Genomic DNA, 18,591 nt, shown 5'->3' with positions numbered 1-18,591 from the left:
TCAGCTTTCAAACCATCATGAATTCGCTACATCTAAGATATTATATAAAACAGCAAAAAATTCCAAAGATAAATAATTACGCAAGAAGAGTACATGTATGCATAAGTAATAGGCAGAAGCTAAGAAGATACCCCACCTCTGTGTAAAGGATTAGCATTGAATCACCAATTGAAATCTAGTTATATTGACCTTGTTTCGGTGTGACATACATATTCATCCCACCATCAACCCACACTGCAGTTTTGGCATCAATAAATCGGTTATTGTAAATTGTATATTGGTTTGTGACACATCTACATTTCAAGATGCACTCACATTGCAAGTTTGGTCCATGTGGGTATATTAGGGTGTTATTTATAGCCCTTGCAGGGACGAGAGATGAGTGGATGAATAACATGATATAAAAGATTATCATATGTATCATTTACTTCACAAAGTAAGCATATATATATCACACTTGTTAAGTAATAGCCATGTATCTATCACATTAAATAGCTCGTGATGTTGCTAGAAAAGTGTTCTGCCATCTGTTATGTCAGGTTTGTGAATAGCGTTATAGTGCACTGGATTTCTGCTTAACTAGACAACTGGGAATTCCTAGCATATCAGAGTATAAACTAGAGAAATATAGTAATAATTACAAATTGTTATCAAAGCTTTGTAACAGGCATACTGATTGGTTAAAATCACCTCATGCGGAACACTAGAAGTTATGATAGATATAATATAACTATCAGCTCTTAGTAACATCATCATACAGTAACTATGAATGTAGAGTATATGTCCCATATGAAGCCACATGTGACTACGTACAATTTGTTGTAATTATCATATAGTCGGTACAGTTTTTCTATAATAAGTGCAGTTTAATATGTTTGATATCACAGCATGTTACGTATCGCTTTATATGATTTTGATTGGTCCAAGTGAGTCTATGAATTATTGTGCAGTATTCTTTTTACTGTTTGTCTCTGATCGTGGTAAACCCTTTCTAACCCCGCCTTCTGGAATTTGTTTTTTTAATGAATAGTTTGGTGCCATATTTCAACTCGAGTCATGAAAGGAAATTGGGAAATATTGGTCTTGTCTGTCTGAATATGGCCAATTTACCCCCACAAGGTTTTTAATGTCATTTATTACAATATTATCATATGAAAAATGATGTAAAACCCAAATATAAGAATAGCAACAAGAAGAAATATTACGTGTATTGCTCAGTTGATAGCGGATATTTGGGGTGTGAGGGTGAATTGATAATATATCCATAACATATAATCCACTCTATATACAAACATCAGCACTGTTAGCAAGATTTTTTGTTACATAACATAGCTGGGGGTATTATATGGTTATATCAATATATCTGTACATTCCTCTGTTAAACGTTTATGGCTTTGACTGCCTTGTAGTTTGGTCTGTCGTGCATTTTACAAATATTTCATTTATCTTTTATCACAGGGGTTTGATTTGATAGAGTTGGAAAACATAAAGTACTTACTCTGTATATGTGAGAGCCATCTTACCCATATGCTAAGGAGTATTATACTGAAGATGTTTTAAATTGGCTCTGTCTTGATAGTACATTATACATAAGCATAAGATTTAATAATGTAAAATCACATTATAACCAGTTTTCAAACTATGTGCATTATTTAGGATTGGTAGTGCACTATTAATGGGCCTTATGCTACGGAACCAATGCACATGTAGATTAAATAACAGAAAAGGTCAATGCTAGCTCATCTGGACTGATAAAAATGCAAAGACCTTGACATGATGTGTTATAGAGGACAAAACAAATGGAATATATACCTTGCTTGTACAATGTGTATTAAAATTGCATTTGAACTCGGGAAGTATTCAAACAATGGCCACCCATAGGAAAATTCAAAACTGACCTTTCTACACAGCTTACCTTTTAAAATTATTATTTCAACAAATACCTTGCACTGAATATCATTCTCCTTCTTGTTCTTCTTCTAATTCTTTTTCTTGCATTGACAAAATTGTTTTATGTGCATCACATAACAAAATCATGAATTACAATTATAATACTATCAATCTAATTTATATCCCACACAAGGTTAGTGTATCCTGCTCACTTATTCCATCTTTCATGTATGTAAGTGAAGTAGTTACTGATTTAAGATATATACCTCAACCGTAATTTTGTTCACACTTCAAACAATATTTGGATTAATCAAGTATTCATGTTGAATAGATCAAATGATAGTGTATGTGAGACGCCAGTGATGAATATGAGATCAAAAGAAGACACGTGTGGCTTTCCTTTTTGACTCATCAACTGAAACCTGACTTGTCTTAATATTAAAATTTTAAATATTGAATGACCCCTGACTATACCGAAAAGGGACATAATTGGGAATCGTGTCAATACATTGATTTTTAATGAAGCTGCTTGAATTTTTGTATACTTATCTTTATTGTAAAGATAACAAACCACCGATAGATCATTAAAAAACATTGCTCCAGTAGGTTTCAAAACACATACATACTTGCACAGAATATTGCGTATTATATCACTGCCATTTGCGTGTGAGTGTAGACATAGCTGAGTGTAAAGTTTGTTTGAAAACATAACACGAGTACTTTTTTTTAAATTGCAAATTTAGTGAAATAATAACTATGCGAGACGAAACTCAGATTTAATTTTTATTCAGACTTAACAATACAGAATTTGTATCATGATTTCATTGCAAGTAATTTCGCTTATAATTGAGAAAACCTGTCAGTGCCAATATAGGGATTTGAAATTTTTTCAAACATTCGAACTTGCTTCTTAAAAATAAACCGTATTCTCCATAATAAACTGTATTCTCCATAATGAACGATATTTTCCATAATCCATAATGAATAGTATTCTCCATAATGAACTGTATTCTCCATAATGAACCGTATTCTGTATTCTCTATAATGAATAGTATTCTCCATAATGAACTGTATTTTCCATAAAGAATATTATTTTCCGAAATGAACTGTATTCTCCATCATGAATAGTATTCTGTATTCTCCATAATGAACTGTATTTTCCATAATGAATAGTATTCTGTATTCTCCATAATGAACTGTATTCTCCATAATGAATATTATTCTTTATTCTTCATAATGAACTGTATTTTCCATAATGAATATTATTCTGTATTCTCCATAATGAACTGTATTTTCCATAATGAATATTATTCTGTATTCTCCATAATGAACTGTATTATCCATAATGAAATGTATTCTTCATAATGAACTGTATTCTCCATCATGATCGGTGTCCTGTATTTTCCATAATGAATAGTATTCTGTATTCTTCATAATGAATAGTATTCTCCAGGATGAACTGTATGTGTGACACAAAGCTATTAAGTACTAATGTCACTTCTATCCGTTGTTATCTTTGATTACATGTGTAAAATACTGAATCAGTTTAGAGACTTTAATTATTCTACTTGGATACAAATATTTATGACAGGATCCGATTGTTCAGTTAAAATTGACTCAGAACATCATTATGCCCACTCGCTGCAAATGTGGATATGATTTGCATCCTTTTATTTTAGTTTTTTCTGTCTCTTTTATTTAATGTAACATACATGTAATATTATAACACAAAGCAGGTCTACTTTCAACTAAATTGAACCATACAACACTTCTGGAAGTTGGAGATCTAAACACAATCTTCACTTAATTGGGATGCAATATAAATGATGCAGACCTAGCTATAATGGTAGATTCACACTTTGCACATCTGAATACAAGAGAGCATATCATACTTAAAGTGAAACTAAATTAAACGATAGAACTAATATATACATTTCACTTGAAAAAAAAACATATTTAACTGGTGTGTATTTATTAGGGTGTTGCCTCCAGTAGTCATTACTTACATTTACATTTACTGCTGTTTCATCGTATATTGATATTTACATTGTACTGGTATATTTTTGGTAAGAATATCGTAAGGAAATATTTGACTTCTTGTTCAAAGCTGCTAATTTCATGATATTGATTCAAATTTCCGGGCACTTAAACCACTGATTTTGATGATAAAACGAGTTACATATCTGTGTTCCATTAAAGGATTATGATTGCGATTTTCATCACGTTCATCTAATTGGTGCCCATTCTTTCAATATTGTCTAGGAAAACAATATGAATATATGCATGATCCTTCATTACTTATCCACGCATGTGTTTTCTCAAGAGAGTTGTATTGAGATCATCCACCATATATTTATATATACACTTACAAAATGAAATTTAGATATTCTACTAAAATTGACTATCAGGGTCTGTTCTAACAATCATCAACTTGACTTTATGGTCTACAAATTTAGGGGTGTGTGAGATAAACTCAGGATGATATAGGAATATTTGTTTTCTGAAAACTTTTGTTTCTTAGTGTGCTGAAATCATAAATTTAATAGTTTTATCCCCAACTTGTATTTCAATAGTCATAAAAAAAGTTACTCAAAATATACTTATTACGGTCTATATTATTTTAATTTTCCAGAGGAAACATTCTTAAATGGTACAACAAGAAACACATTAACACACAGAAATATAAAGTATACAACTAGATACGAATGTAGAGGGGAAAATGCTGCAGGACCAGGAAATATGCAGCAAGCCATTATATATGTAGTATTACTTGGGTCACAACCAGGTGAGACCTGTAAGAACGAAACTGACAGCCGGGGAACAGAATGGTCAAGAACATTGCAAGGCACTTACGATAACAAGTCCTGCCCAACAGGAATGTCAGGTACTGTACAATTATGATGCCATGTTAATCCTTTTTTGATACATCACAATATAAGTTCATGAGTTCTGTTTAGCTAACTAGACTTATTTATTTTTGGACAGTACATATTTCCCCTTGACTCAGGGATTCCATATCTGCTTATTTATAAATTCAATCCAACATCAGACAACATAGACCCTGATATGCCATCACATAATTTCCATTAGATCTATTGATTGTCTTAATAAGCTGCATATACCAATATATGCTGGTTCATTATGTGACGGCAATCTTTGTCTGTGCAATTTGTATTGAACTCGACTAGCAAGTAAATATGTATTCGTCTAACCTTGCATTTTGCATTATGATTGTTCCTGTGGGTAGGTGATATTAAATGACATAACATGATGTTATTTGATGTACTAAATGTATTATCTGTAATATCTTTACCCACATGATCTGTCCTCCTAATCTTATGGAGAATCATCATTAAATTGTATACACATATTCATCCCATGGTCAAGTCAGGACCAACATAGAAATAATGGACAGTTTAGATCTGATCTCCATATACAATCTTGAAATAGATACAGACTAGGATTTATGCAAACCATCAGCGTGTCAGTGTGAATTTTATAAATGTATCTGTACTTATGCGGCGCCTAAAGTAATGTATTTTAAAGGGACCTTTCCTTAATATGGAAAGAATATATTTAATAATGACAACTTATGAAACTATGTGGAATACTGCTACAGTTCTGCCACCTGTCACCATTTTGAATTTAGGTGTTCTCGGAGATCCAGCAACCACTCAGATACAAGTTTCACATATGCTCTAATTAGAACGTTGTGGTTGTTTTCGTCATGCGACTTGACACAGTATGTCTTTTCTGCCATTCATTTTGTTTTGTTTAATCATAAATAGAATAATTGAATGAGAAATCCACTAAAATGGGTAATTATAAATATATGTTTCCAATGTGTATGAAAGTCACATGACAAATACATAAAAATGCTCAAGTTGTGTCAAATGACAAAAGCTACTCAAACTTTCCATAACGACTATCACAATCAGAAAATCCTTTGATGTATTGGTTTATATCGATACCTACCTCTTAAAGATTTCATCTTTACAGGTCCAGTTTTGAACAACGGAGTGACGTTTTAACAACAATTTTAATCTCACTGTAACAGATCATTGCACTAAGCATGGGTCAGGAACCATTCAATATCTTCTGATACATTTTAGTATGTAAATTGTCTGACATACTTACACGTGCACTTTATTGGCTTGTTGTCAGTTACACAAATGTGGGCACTGATTGCATATTCCCATAACTTTATGCAGTATTACTTTACCCATTATTATCAGATTTTAAAGCAAGATGACTTCCAGCATTGAAGGTGATCATTTATGGCCCCTGAATGATCACTCTCCTTTATTGCCACAAATTCAAAAGTTTAATGTTCTCTCAAGCAAATTGTAGTTAGTGTTGCCCTTTGTGATGCATCCATCACTTAACGCTCTACATGCTACTTTTTGTGTTAAGATTAGAACACAGTAATTTAAAAAAATATGTTTTACTATTAAGTAAGAATTTATTTTATTTATAGATTGGTATTCCAATTTCGCACAAATCTAGTGATGCTAAAAGATTGTGATGTATAACTTACAGGAGACCCTTCTGATGCTTTTGTTAAGTATGTGTGACTAGGAGAAATATATTTTGAAAGCATTATTTCTGCATGTTATAGGTGAAGCTGTAAGATACTGTTCAAAAGGTGGGGTATGGAGAGATGCCTCCTATGATAACTGCGTTGCTAAGACATTGCTAGATCTGCAGGCACTGGTATGAGTAAAAAAACAAATGGCCATATGTAACAATATCAATAATATATAGGGTGCATGGTTTTACCAGTATATTGTTAAAGCGTTATTTTTACAGTAGTTCGTACTTTTGCTGTACCGGTACCTCGGTAGTTTCCCTCATTAAGGAATGTACATAAATTTCACAGTAATCAAATTTAATGCTATTGACATCATGCTTTCATTTTAAATTAAGTTTGTATATTAAGAATATAATTATATTTTTCACTCTTTAATGTCGTGTTTGAAATGTGTCACATATGCCGATTTAGTAGAGAGCAGGGATATTTGAATGATTAACAACGCATTGCTAATTTTTTAAACACGAGCATAAATAGAAAGATATAACACTGTGACACCATTATTCATATTTCATTAGTGGCACATTGCTATATTTTTGTTGACGAATGTACATATAAGAATAGTGTTTGTTTGTATGAACTTACTGGTTGCCTCATGTAAAGGCAATGAGATTTAAGTGTTTTTACTAAAGACACACATGGCAAGCATCCAGCCTGACCTGCATGGGTATCAAATCATCAACCCATGTCTTGAGTAGCAATATCCATATTGCATTTAATAACAAATATCTAAAACTGCAGGCAAGTTAACCTTGATTTAATAAGGAATAGATAAGAATATCCATTTTGAATTTAATAAAATTCATATATCTGATGACACAGGTATGAATAGGAGAAAAGGACAAGGGCACACATATATATGACCAACCTAATTAGCAAATAAAGACATTGCTTGATAATTAATACTTTATGAAACTAGCTAAATATTTGTTTGTAGAAGAGAACACTGAAAGGTAGGCTGAGCTTCCAAAATGCAGGGTTAGTTAGATCACTGGATGTGCAAAAAAACAGACAAAGATTAGGTATTTAGGTAGGTAGGTAGGTAGAACACATGCCTTGAAAAATTCGTACTCAAATTAAGTTGACTTGATTGGAATATTGATATATATATATTGTAATGATGGTTGGTTGGCTGGATGTGTGAATATATATATGGTTTGGTAAGTAGGTTAGTAGATGGTTAGTTAGGTGGGTGTGTAGGTAGGTAGCATCCAGGTCTTTAAAAGCTCTGAATTCCTTCCTGAATTAATTGGTTTTAATTGGAATATTGATAAAAATGGTTAATTCCTGGGCTTTGTAAATTATCGTATTACAATTGTACTGCATCGAGTAATTATTATAATAAAAAACATGACAATCATCTGACTGTTTCAGACTGATAACATCAAAAATGGGCTGGCTCCAAACTCAGTACCTGAATCCCTGCTAAAGCTAACAAGCGTGACAAACCCAAATACTGTGGAACTGCAGAAAGCAGAGGTTCAAGTTATCAGCAGTGTACTGGATAATGTTATACAGATTTATAACAACACAAAAAACATCACAAATAGTGATGTAGAGGTATTCTTGCCTAGTTAAACATTTTTCCATTAGCTTAAGATCAATTCCAATATCTTAAGTTTTTCTAAAATATTTCTTATGAATGAAATTTTTGGACTTTTTTAGGCAAGACCATGTATGCAATTGATGTGGTTTCCAGAGGTGCTATCTCGAAGCTTTTGAATACAATTTAATTGCAATAACACGCACAGTCTTGAAACCTTTGCATACATTTCCATAGCTTTGACATACACTGTGATGAAGCCGTTGGATAAAATGCCTTTGTTTTGACATACACTGTGATGAAGCCTTTGCATAAAATGTCATTGCTTTAATATAGACAACTGCTATGAAGCCTTTGCATACAATTTCATGGCTTTGATATACACAGTGATGAAACCTTTGCATAAGATTTCATTGCTTTGATATACAGCGATGAAGCCTTTGTGTAAAATGCCGTTGCTTTGACATACACAGTGATGAAACCGTTGCATAAAGTTTCATTGCTTTGATATAAAGTGATGAAGCCTTTGTGTAAAATGCCTTTGTTTTGACATACAAAGTGACGTAGCCTTTGCATAAATTACATTGCTTTGAAATACACAGTGATGAAGCCTTTGCATAAAATGCTATTGATTTGACGTACACAGAGATGAAACCTTTGCATACAATGCCAGTCCTTTGAGATACACAGCGATGACGCCTTTGCATAAAATGCCATTGCTCTGATATACACAGTGAGGAAGCTTTTGCATAAAATGCCATTGCGCTGACATACACATAGATGAATCCTTTGAATAAATTGTCATTGTTTAATATACACAGTGATAAAGCCTTTGTGTAAAATGGCATTGCTTTGATATACACACTGATGAATCCTTTGCATACAATTCCGTTGCTATGACATACACAGTAATGAAGCCTTTGAATAAATTGTTATTGTTGTGACATACTCAGTTATGAAGCCATTATATATAATTCCATTTCCTTGCAATACACAGCGAAGAAACCTTTGCATGAAATGGCATTGCTATAGAATACACAATGATGGAGCTTGATGAAAGCATCTATCAGGTAGAGATTAACTCTGGTGTTACATTTGAGCATATTCGCATAATGACCTACAGCTGTGTAATCTTACAATTGAAGATCAGCTCTTAGCAAAAATGTATCAATGACCTCTGTACAATCAAAGACTCTTTTTGTTATTGATAATTATACTCTGTATAAATTGCGAAAAATAATATAAATTTCAATTAATTTTATTCTTTTAACGATAATTAATGTACATAATTAAAACGAACTTATGGAATATAACTTCAGCTTTTGCATGGAGATATAAGTAACCAAAGTAATAGTTTTAAAGAAAGATATTAGGTATAATGTTTCATTATTTTCTATAACTGTGCTATCAGCGAATGTTGAAGAGGCCAAATCAATGCATCAGTGTTTTTTCAAATACTATTTTATTTCATCTTTGTGATAAGTAATTTTCATTTAAAGCTGTATATGTAAAATTACCTTTTATACTCACTAAGAAGTCAAATTAACCCATACATCATACTACCCCACATATTTATTACCTCATAATTCACTCGCAGATCTGGGCCTGTAACCTAATTTGTAGGCTCTGTTGCCCAGTCTAAAATCGTATAGTTTAACTTTATCACTAATACACTGAAGCATATACAGACTTAAGACTTCATATATCGAAGTACATTGATTTGACAATATATTTTCACAAATACACATGTCCTTAAAGATGGGCCTGGTCATTACCATCTCCTGAATTATTATAAGTATAGGTCTTCAAATAGCATAGCATCAGAATGGCAGACATAATTTTATATAATTCTTATTACTTTAAATGTATTAGGGCAAGCCAATTTAATTTGAAATTATTATATGGATGCGGTTTAAGATTTTGACCAATTGTCATAATACTTTAAAGAAGTGTATCATAATTTATGAGTAGTTTAGAGTAATATTAAGTAATAGTAACTTTCCTTATATTTTTTGTGGCAAGAATTTTCTAGAGATTGCTAGCAATGTAATTGACGTGAAAAACAGCCCTTCTTGGCAAGCTCTAATGAATGAGAACAAGGAAGGGGCATCAATAATACTTCAGAATGTAGAGGAGTATAGCAGAATCAAAGCAAAATCAATCAACTCAGCTGATGAACATGTGAAAAGATTTATCAAGAAGAATTTATGTAAGAATTTTTTATATTTTGATGAATAAGAATATCTGAATGAGAAATAAAATACCCTGTACATGGGTCTTATTTGCACAGTAGCTCAGATTGTAACAGTTGTAATGGATGCTTTATTTGTGTGCTAATCTTTATCTTGTGTTTTTGAAATTTTGAATTAAAACACAACATTACATAGCAAATTTATAGTTGGCATATATGACCATGGTAACTTGCCATTCTTCTTTCAGCACATGCCCTCTCTAGAGATTCAGTAATATATATCATGCTAATTGTATTGATTGGAGAGGTTTTATAGAGAACTAATTTGTTTCAGTTTCTAAAATTTGACTTATTTAACAATTTATATCTGTGTTTACTGTCTAATAAGCTTTTGGTGTTCAATATCATGATTAGCTTTTATATGCATTGTTCATTACGCAACAAATCAAATTTAGCTTTCAAATACTGCTCATTTTTTCCTATAAATGGTGCATTACATCATAATCAAATTCATCTTTGTGACACTTCTAGTTTCTGTCAGATTTGTGTATTGCTATTATTGTATTAGAAAAAGCCAAAAGTTGTAATTAGTATCCAAAGGTCTGTATAAATCCATATGCACATATGAATTCTGGCCCAATAAAAGCAGATGATCATAATTCACATTCCAGATCTTCATATAATGTTGGTCCAATATTTCAGATGCAGATGTGAACAGTATTTGTTCTTTATATAACGTTTTAATTACGAAACAAAACATTACAAGTGCTATTTCATCAAAGATTATCTGTGGATTCAAACATTTTCATGGAATGTTCTATCAATTTTGTAAAAACATAAAAACGAGGATGAAAACTTGTGCACATTTCATTGTAACTATAGGAAGGAACAAGTTTTACAACTTCAGATCATACAATGTCTTTGAACTATGGTGGCAATGTCAGCCGTTTGGCTCATGTTTTTCCTATATGGCCTAGGTTGGTAATTATTTAGGGAGCAAACTCTAGTTGCAATCACATGACAGCTAAACTTACCGATTACTTTGATGCCATATATATTATCAACGTTTTACATGAACAAATTCCATTATTTGGATACTTTGTAATGGAACTTCAGTATATTATGAACTAAATCATGCTGACAAAATGGTAGCTAAGTGAACTTCCAAAGGATTCATTGTGGCTGCCAACCAGGATGCATTGGGTACATGTGGAATGCATGAGCTCTGTATTTCAAATCCAACGATTTTTAGCATGAGATGCTTTGACATCTGAAAATAAAGAGCAGGAAACTTTAAAGGACTTTCTGATTGAAAACATTTTTAAGCATTATTTTCGAATTGCCAATTTCCAAACAGTATAAACGTAACTCCTAAATTTTAGTTTCAAATTCTGTATATACTTCTGGTGATTGAAAATAATATTATGTTTTCAATTTCAGTTGTGGAAATAGGATATAAGCCAGTGAATGATATTCAGTTTCCAAAGACAACTGCAAATGGATCAGATTTTAATAATGGTTCAAGCAGTGGGTTCGTCCTTTCTCAAGATGCTTTGAATAACGGTAATCTTTCATTCGGGCATCAAAATAATTATTAGAAATCCGAACTTATTTAAGTGTGTCTTTTTGGGGAAAAAATTGGATCACATAGCAGAATATTTATGATATTGTTGAAACCAGTGTTGTTCTTTAATATTTTCCCAAGTGGAAATATATGACATTATTATAAATGACAGAAAACAGGGTTTGTGCTTCTATTCATCCGTCTCACTTTCCTATGTGCTCTATACATTTAAAACCATATGATATTACAGGATGAAATATGATATTTATATAGCACTGAAGGTATGTTGCATATGAGGTTACGGTCTCTTCATGGTCAAGGCTTACATAAGGTTACATTTTCCATTGCATTTTCCCATTGCTCTATAACTTTATCAGACTGATATGGTTCATGATCAAGGGATGAAACTTGGCATACTTATACATGACTACAATGTCGATTTTGGGACCTATGTTCAAGGGGAATTTAAGTAGCCGTACACCTTACCCTCTGCTTTAGAACTTTAGAGTCATTTACATTGAGGGATGAAACAATCTTCAATAGATGGTGTCTCATGTACCACACGGAATGATCCGTCTTCAGAGCCAAGGTTTAGGCTTAATATTTGTATTTCCCTCACACTTTACCTTCTGCTCAGTAATTTTAAATCCATTTATGATGTGTGGATGATGGTTGTTTTAGGGGTCCTCTCTTTAAAGTCCACATTAAGGAGCATCCTACATTTTCCTTTGCACTTTCTTTTTGGTTTATAACTTTAAAAAATCTCATGAGATTACTGGACGAATCGTGATAGCTTCTATATGGTCTCTAGAGGGTGTATGCTATGCCAGATGGTGGGGAGGGGTCTTATATTCAAGTTGAATATCAGGGCTCTCGTTGTAATGTTTCCATTACTTAGTCCCTTCTGTACTGTAACCATAAAGCCTTTAATAAAAAATGGATGAAGCTTGGCATATTTACACATCATCACTATATTGTGTGTTGCATACCACATGAGAGAGTGTTATATTTTAGATCTAGCTCATTGCTTATAATTTTCTTCCACACTTACATTCAGGTCTATAACTTTAAACCCTTTTGAAACTTAGGGATGTCACTTTTTGTATCGATACATCTTTAATGGAAGGTGTGTTATGCCCCACATTGGGGGTCATATATTCATGGTCAAGGTCATGACTGAATATCTTTCATTTTCATCATAGTGCCTTTTCTTACATGGCGTTAAAGCCATCCGGATTAAGGGATAACACCTGATATATTGATACACTAGCAGGTGTGTTGCATATAGATTGGGAGTTGTATTTTCAAAGTCATGGTCAAAGCTCAGTGTTTATATTTTTCATCGCACTTTCCCTTCTACTCTGTAACTTCAAATAATGTTGATATCAAGCTATGAAACATAGTATGATTGTTATTCATCATCTGGAGGTGTATTATGTACCCTAGTAGTGATTCGTTATTCATGTTCCAGGTCATTCTTGCATACTTTATATTTTGAGATAAATCAGTGTAATTTGGTATACAAGGGCAATAACATGGTGATATATATATATATATATATATATATATATATATATATATATATATATATATATATATATATATATATATATATATATGCACAGAACGTATGTCATATAATATTAAATGTTGAGTCTTTAATTCCACGTCAAGATAACTGATCAGAGGTTTAGTTGTCAGTACATTTGCCTATCTGCTTTCTGACTTAACTGCCTAAGTTACATGGATGTAGCTTCATGTATTTATACAGTATTTCTAGACAATGTGTTGCATTGCACACTATGACTTGTCCTCAAGATGAATCTCACTCAGACCTGTCAATCTTTTTGATTTACCTTGAAATGAACAATGAATGAAAAATGCAGTTTTTATGGTTTTGACGCACATGCAGGTTTTAAATTCAGTGAAGTTGGTCAGTTCATGTAAATTGCCTGCATATCCAAGCTTAGCATGGTCTGGAAATGCCATCGAGCAAACAAGAACATGAAGTGAAGGAGACAGACAGCCTCTTATACTGTTCCGATAGTAGGTACAAACACAATTCAGATACTCGACTGTACTTAGCAAAAAGCATGAAATGCAGCAATTACATTATTCAGAATAATGATGTGTAATTTTGCTGATATCAGATAATACATGAATTAAAAAAATAAAACCAACAAATATATAGATTTCACCAGTTTGAAATATCTATTAGGATGTCATTGACCTCAGTGGGGTATGGAAGTACACTTCTGAAACTGAGCTCATAAATATCATTACAGATGTGAAATGTATGGACTTTTCGCTGAACATAACATTTCCTTTGCTTTATCATACCTTACTATTAAACTTTTTCCAATACATGTTTTCCAAGTTGTTAAATGTAGTACATAGGGTTTCATTACACATTACTGAAAATTGGTCTAACTCACAAAAATATATTGACTGCCTTACTGCAATCTTTTCATAGGCTGACAGTTCAGGGTCACAGTTTAATTTTGTTTTGCTTTTGTTTGTTTTTGCTCTATCTGTTTATATCATAAAATAGGGTTCAGATGCAGAAATGAACCATTGTACATGTGAGGTTCTCATCTGATTTAATGCATATATTAACATATTCCACTGAAACTTCAGTAAACACTCTGTGTCACAAAGTATGGCCTGATAATCATACAAGTTGAGGCAGAAAGCTGCTTACTGAAAACATAATTTACGGATGAGACAATATATCTGTGTAACACATTTTTTAAAAGTCCATCTCTTTAACTTCTGTCTTGTTCCTTTAATTAGGGAATTATACCTTTTATTCCGGTGCTTATTTCAACAACATTGTGGGCATAATGCAGACGAATATGCTTCATAAAGGGTAAGTAGTGATACAAAATGATAACGAATCACAAATTATAAAACTCTTAGAAAGAATACAAAACACAAATGCTCCAACTGACGAATACTTAGACCTTGATTTGATGTAAAATAATGGACTAGCAGATCAGGATTTATATTGTTTGTTCTACTGTTTGTGCCGGAAAAAAAAAACTGCATATGCCTAGATCTGACAATGCCATTTATGATAGCAGATATGGGTCTCTGCAGTTTGAATTGACTCAGAAGAGATTATATATGGTATGCCATTAATTTAGATATGGGTATTTTATATCGTGCATAGATTTACAGGATGACTTTTTGGCATTTAATATTTTTAAAGACATTAAATCGAAGAGATTATTCAAGGCTTGTAAATATATGTTGCTATTTATATCCATAACGTTATATTATAGTTAACATTATATAAAACATAATAAGACATTGCAGTCTGTGTATAATTTTATTTCTTAAACTTCATTTATCCAACAGTTTGCGCTTTTAATATGATACCTTTAATTGGACAATATTCGTAAATAAGTATGGCTAGTAATTAAAACAATCAGTTGGTTGAAATGCTGTTTTTAATGAATATCATTAGGTTACAAAATTAGATACGTCTTTCAAAAACAGTTTGATATAATCATTGTGGTGATTGATGATTTTTTTCTCATTAGGTCCATGACAAATACTGCAGCTGACCTGGATATAAATTCAGCTGTGTTATCCCTGCAACTTGATCCTCCACCTCCTTCGCTGTCTCCTCCCCTTACCCTGACATTTAAACATTTTTCAGTAAGTAAATTACAACTTGACGCAGCATAAATATTTGTTTTTGCCGTTAATTGTTGTGGTAAGACGGTATTTTTACGTTCTGCTCTTTGTAGAGGTTGGTAGCCTTGTATCCAGTTAATTTTGATTTACACACATTAATATTGCACTTACATTTGTCATTTTGTATCATTTGTCAACCATGATTACCATTGATTTTCAGGGCATTAGCTTGATGTTTAAGGTTTATGTTACTAAAACATAAAGGGCATCAGGTGCCTGAATGGTGTAAATCCTTCACCGATCACTGCCATCATGCCTCTGTCTATGTGTTATAATGTGTTGGAAATTGCTAATGAGGGTATTTTTGAAGGTTTGCCAATGGTTCCCCGTGGGTCAGTTGTACCTGGGATTTTCCTGGGTTCTTTCATCACCAGATAAACTGGTCACCATGAATAGCCTATTAGGGGCTGAAAATGGAGTTAAACACATAACAATCAACTAAAATATTGAGGATGTAGCTATTTTCTTTCCTCTCCAAATTTTCAAATGCATTCTAGGGCACATATTTCATTTACATTTGTCATATCTCATTTATATTTAACGTAATTGAAGAAAGTTAATTACAATTTGAAGCAGCATGCATATGTTTCTTGACTACTAATTGTTGTGGTAGGGTGGTATTATTTTCTGCTATTTGTAGAGGCAGGCATCATTGTATCGATTAGTTCTGATTTCCACACAGTAATAAAGATTATAGTGCACATATTTCGCTAAACGTTTGCCACTTTGTATATTTTATCAACCATTATAAATTCATATTGATTGGCAGGTCATTTTCTTGATGCTTAATGTAACTAAAACGTATGGGGCAACAGGTGTCTGAGTGGCCTAAAGCACTTGCCTTCATCGATCACTGGGATTGTTATCTATGTTAAATGTGTATTCAAGTTTTGGACTTTGCCAATGTGGATATGTAAGAAATTTTGCCAGTAATTTCCCATGGGTCAATTGTTTCTGGGGTTTTCCTGGGTTCTTTCATCAACATAGAAACTGGTCTTGATGTATATCCCATTATATGCTGAAACATGGCATTAAACACACAACAATCAAGTAAGTCAACTAAAAAGTAAAGATGTGGTCATTCCTTTCCTTCTTTTATTTTGAAGAACATTCTAGGGGACAGATTTCATTGAAATTTGTAATGTTTTGTTTAACTTAATTGTGGAAACAATTCTATATGTGTTGGTTTCGGTAGGTTGAAGGTTAGGGAAGCTGTTACCAAAAACACATTTGGCCCTTTCCGTCCCTTTCCTGATATTAATTTCATTTCTAGAGAACAGATTATACTGAAATTAACTATTCATGATTCACCTGATAAAAGTATATATTAGTTTGGGGTGTAGTAGCAGAGATGTCACAATCACTGCTAATGAAGTTAGATGTGATAATTTTCAATGAGGTGTTTGCAAAATGAATTATGTTTTTGTCCACAAATTAAAGTGCAAAGTGTAATAGGGAAAGGTCTCTTTAAAGAGGGAAGTATTTTTGACTGCTGAGTCTGTAGCTTGAAGATCATGGTCATCGCTTCTAAAAACAGACTTTACACAATTTATTTTCATTTCAGATTTGTAACCTAATATCTTGTGGACTGATTTAAATTGACATTATCAATAGTGTGAGATTAAGAAAGAAGCATTTTGGAGTACTTGAAGTAAAGTTTCAAGGGAGCCTAAGTAGCTCAGATGGCATAACATTGGAGAGTTGCTGGTTCAATAGCCACCCAAGGCAGCCAATATTGACTGCCTTGATCTGTTCTTAGGAAAGATTTGTAGATCGTGATTGTATGGGTTTAATTCAATTTTAAGCACAAGGTAGTCTATATATCTCAATGACTTTCAAAATATTTGTACAAATCATAAATTGCCTAAATATTGATGCTGCCAGAGTGATGAGGCACACACAATTTATTAAAATTCATGCACTTGGAGAGCATTTGTGAGAACTCCAACAAATAGGTAAAAGTCATGCATAAGAAAATGTACGCTGGGTAGTATGCATTATACTGTTTCTATTTAGCCATTCTCTCTTAATGCTATATTGCAACAAAAGTCACATTATGAGAGGTGTTATAGTGCTTGCCGCAATATCTTTCTTTTTTCCATCAATGCAATTTCTTACACTTATATGTTCTTTAAAGTTTGACATGAATGGCCGGTAAGCTAAATTTGATTGACACTTAGGTCCCTGGAAGATGCATTATCTTGTGGTCTCAACATTCATGAAGATATATTTACAAATGACTGTTTAAAATACTGGTTAAACACAAAATGGTTGAATACTGGTATGTTCCATCACTAGACGATGATCATGGTATATAATGCCTGATGATTGTGATGATCACAATGATTTGTAAAGTTTGAAGTATATCAGATTAATGGAACTGGGAGAGTTTTCATTGTGATAAAAGTGAAAGATTTTGTGCCCAAGAATAGTTTAAAATATAAGTTAAATGTTTGAGAAGAATGGGCAAAATAAATAGCACGCTGATATCCTCTCTCCCTTCCCTCTTTGAGCAACGTATTAAAATTAAAGGTAGAAAATGGAGAAGAATAAACCTAATTACTATACAGACAATTTAATAGTAGAATTCAATTTTCATTTCCTTTCTTAAATAACGTAGCCCTACATGATCTTCCTCTACTACAACATTACTTATCCTATAAAAGGTAAGATGAACTGAATACTAAGAATCTAAAAATGAAGAAGTAAAGATATTTATTTGATCAAAATTCCTCCGTCTGAAAAACAAACTATCATATTGATGGACAAGAAACTCTAATGCAGTATTATTGAACAGATAAGAAATCGTGCATAGTGATTGAAGAAAATGAAATTTGGCAGAGGTTATATTAGTAAAAAAATCTTATTCATTCTGGAGCAGGTGTATCCAAAAGATCTGCGAGCTGTGGAAAATTTTACATAGTAACCATAAAGTAAAGTTTCTAAACTTGTTTCCAATCTGACGAAAGTACCCTACGAAAATGAGTTCTCAGAACAGACAAATATTCATACGCAGATTAGGAACAGATTAAAGCTTGGACAGCAATTACCATAAATAATGCTTTTACAACTAGAGGCGACATATTTTAACGATTTTTGTTTCAATTGAG

At 32.6% G+C, this 18,591-nt stretch overlaps 1 protein-coding gene across 1 annotated transcript in view; it reads left to right on the top strand.

Moving 5' to 3' along the window:
• The window catches only part of LOC149786791 (uncharacterized), a 103,368-nt gene that overhangs the window by 15,453 nt on the left and 69,324 nt on the right, over positions 1-18,591 (top strand). Inside the window, exons 4-10 of the mRNA XM_089977289.1 lie at positions 4,523-4,774; positions 6,509-6,603; positions 7,856-8,041; positions 10,047-10,233; positions 11,656-11,778; positions 14,573-14,648; positions 15,325-15,442. Coding sequence (XP_089833415.1) covers positions 4,523-4,774; positions 6,509-6,603; positions 7,856-8,041; positions 10,047-10,233; positions 11,656-11,778; positions 14,573-14,648; positions 15,325-15,442 — 1,037 coding nt within the window. The remainder of the gene's footprint in view (positions 1-4,522; positions 4,775-6,508; positions 6,604-7,855; positions 8,042-10,046; positions 10,234-11,655; positions 11,779-14,572; positions 14,649-15,324; positions 15,443-18,591) is intronic.

The sequence above is a fragment of the Sinohyriopsis cumingii genome, chromosome 12 (genome assembly GCF_028554795.1).
Source record: "Sinohyriopsis cumingii isolate HCF-2022 chromosome 12, ASM2855479v2, whole genome shotgun sequence".
NCBI classification, from domain to species: Eukaryota; Metazoa; Mollusca; class Bivalvia; order Unionida; family Unionidae; genus Sinohyriopsis; species Sinohyriopsis cumingii.
The sequence above is the reverse complement of the archived record's forward strand: the minus strand, read 5'-3'. Positions and strand labels throughout refer to the sequence as shown.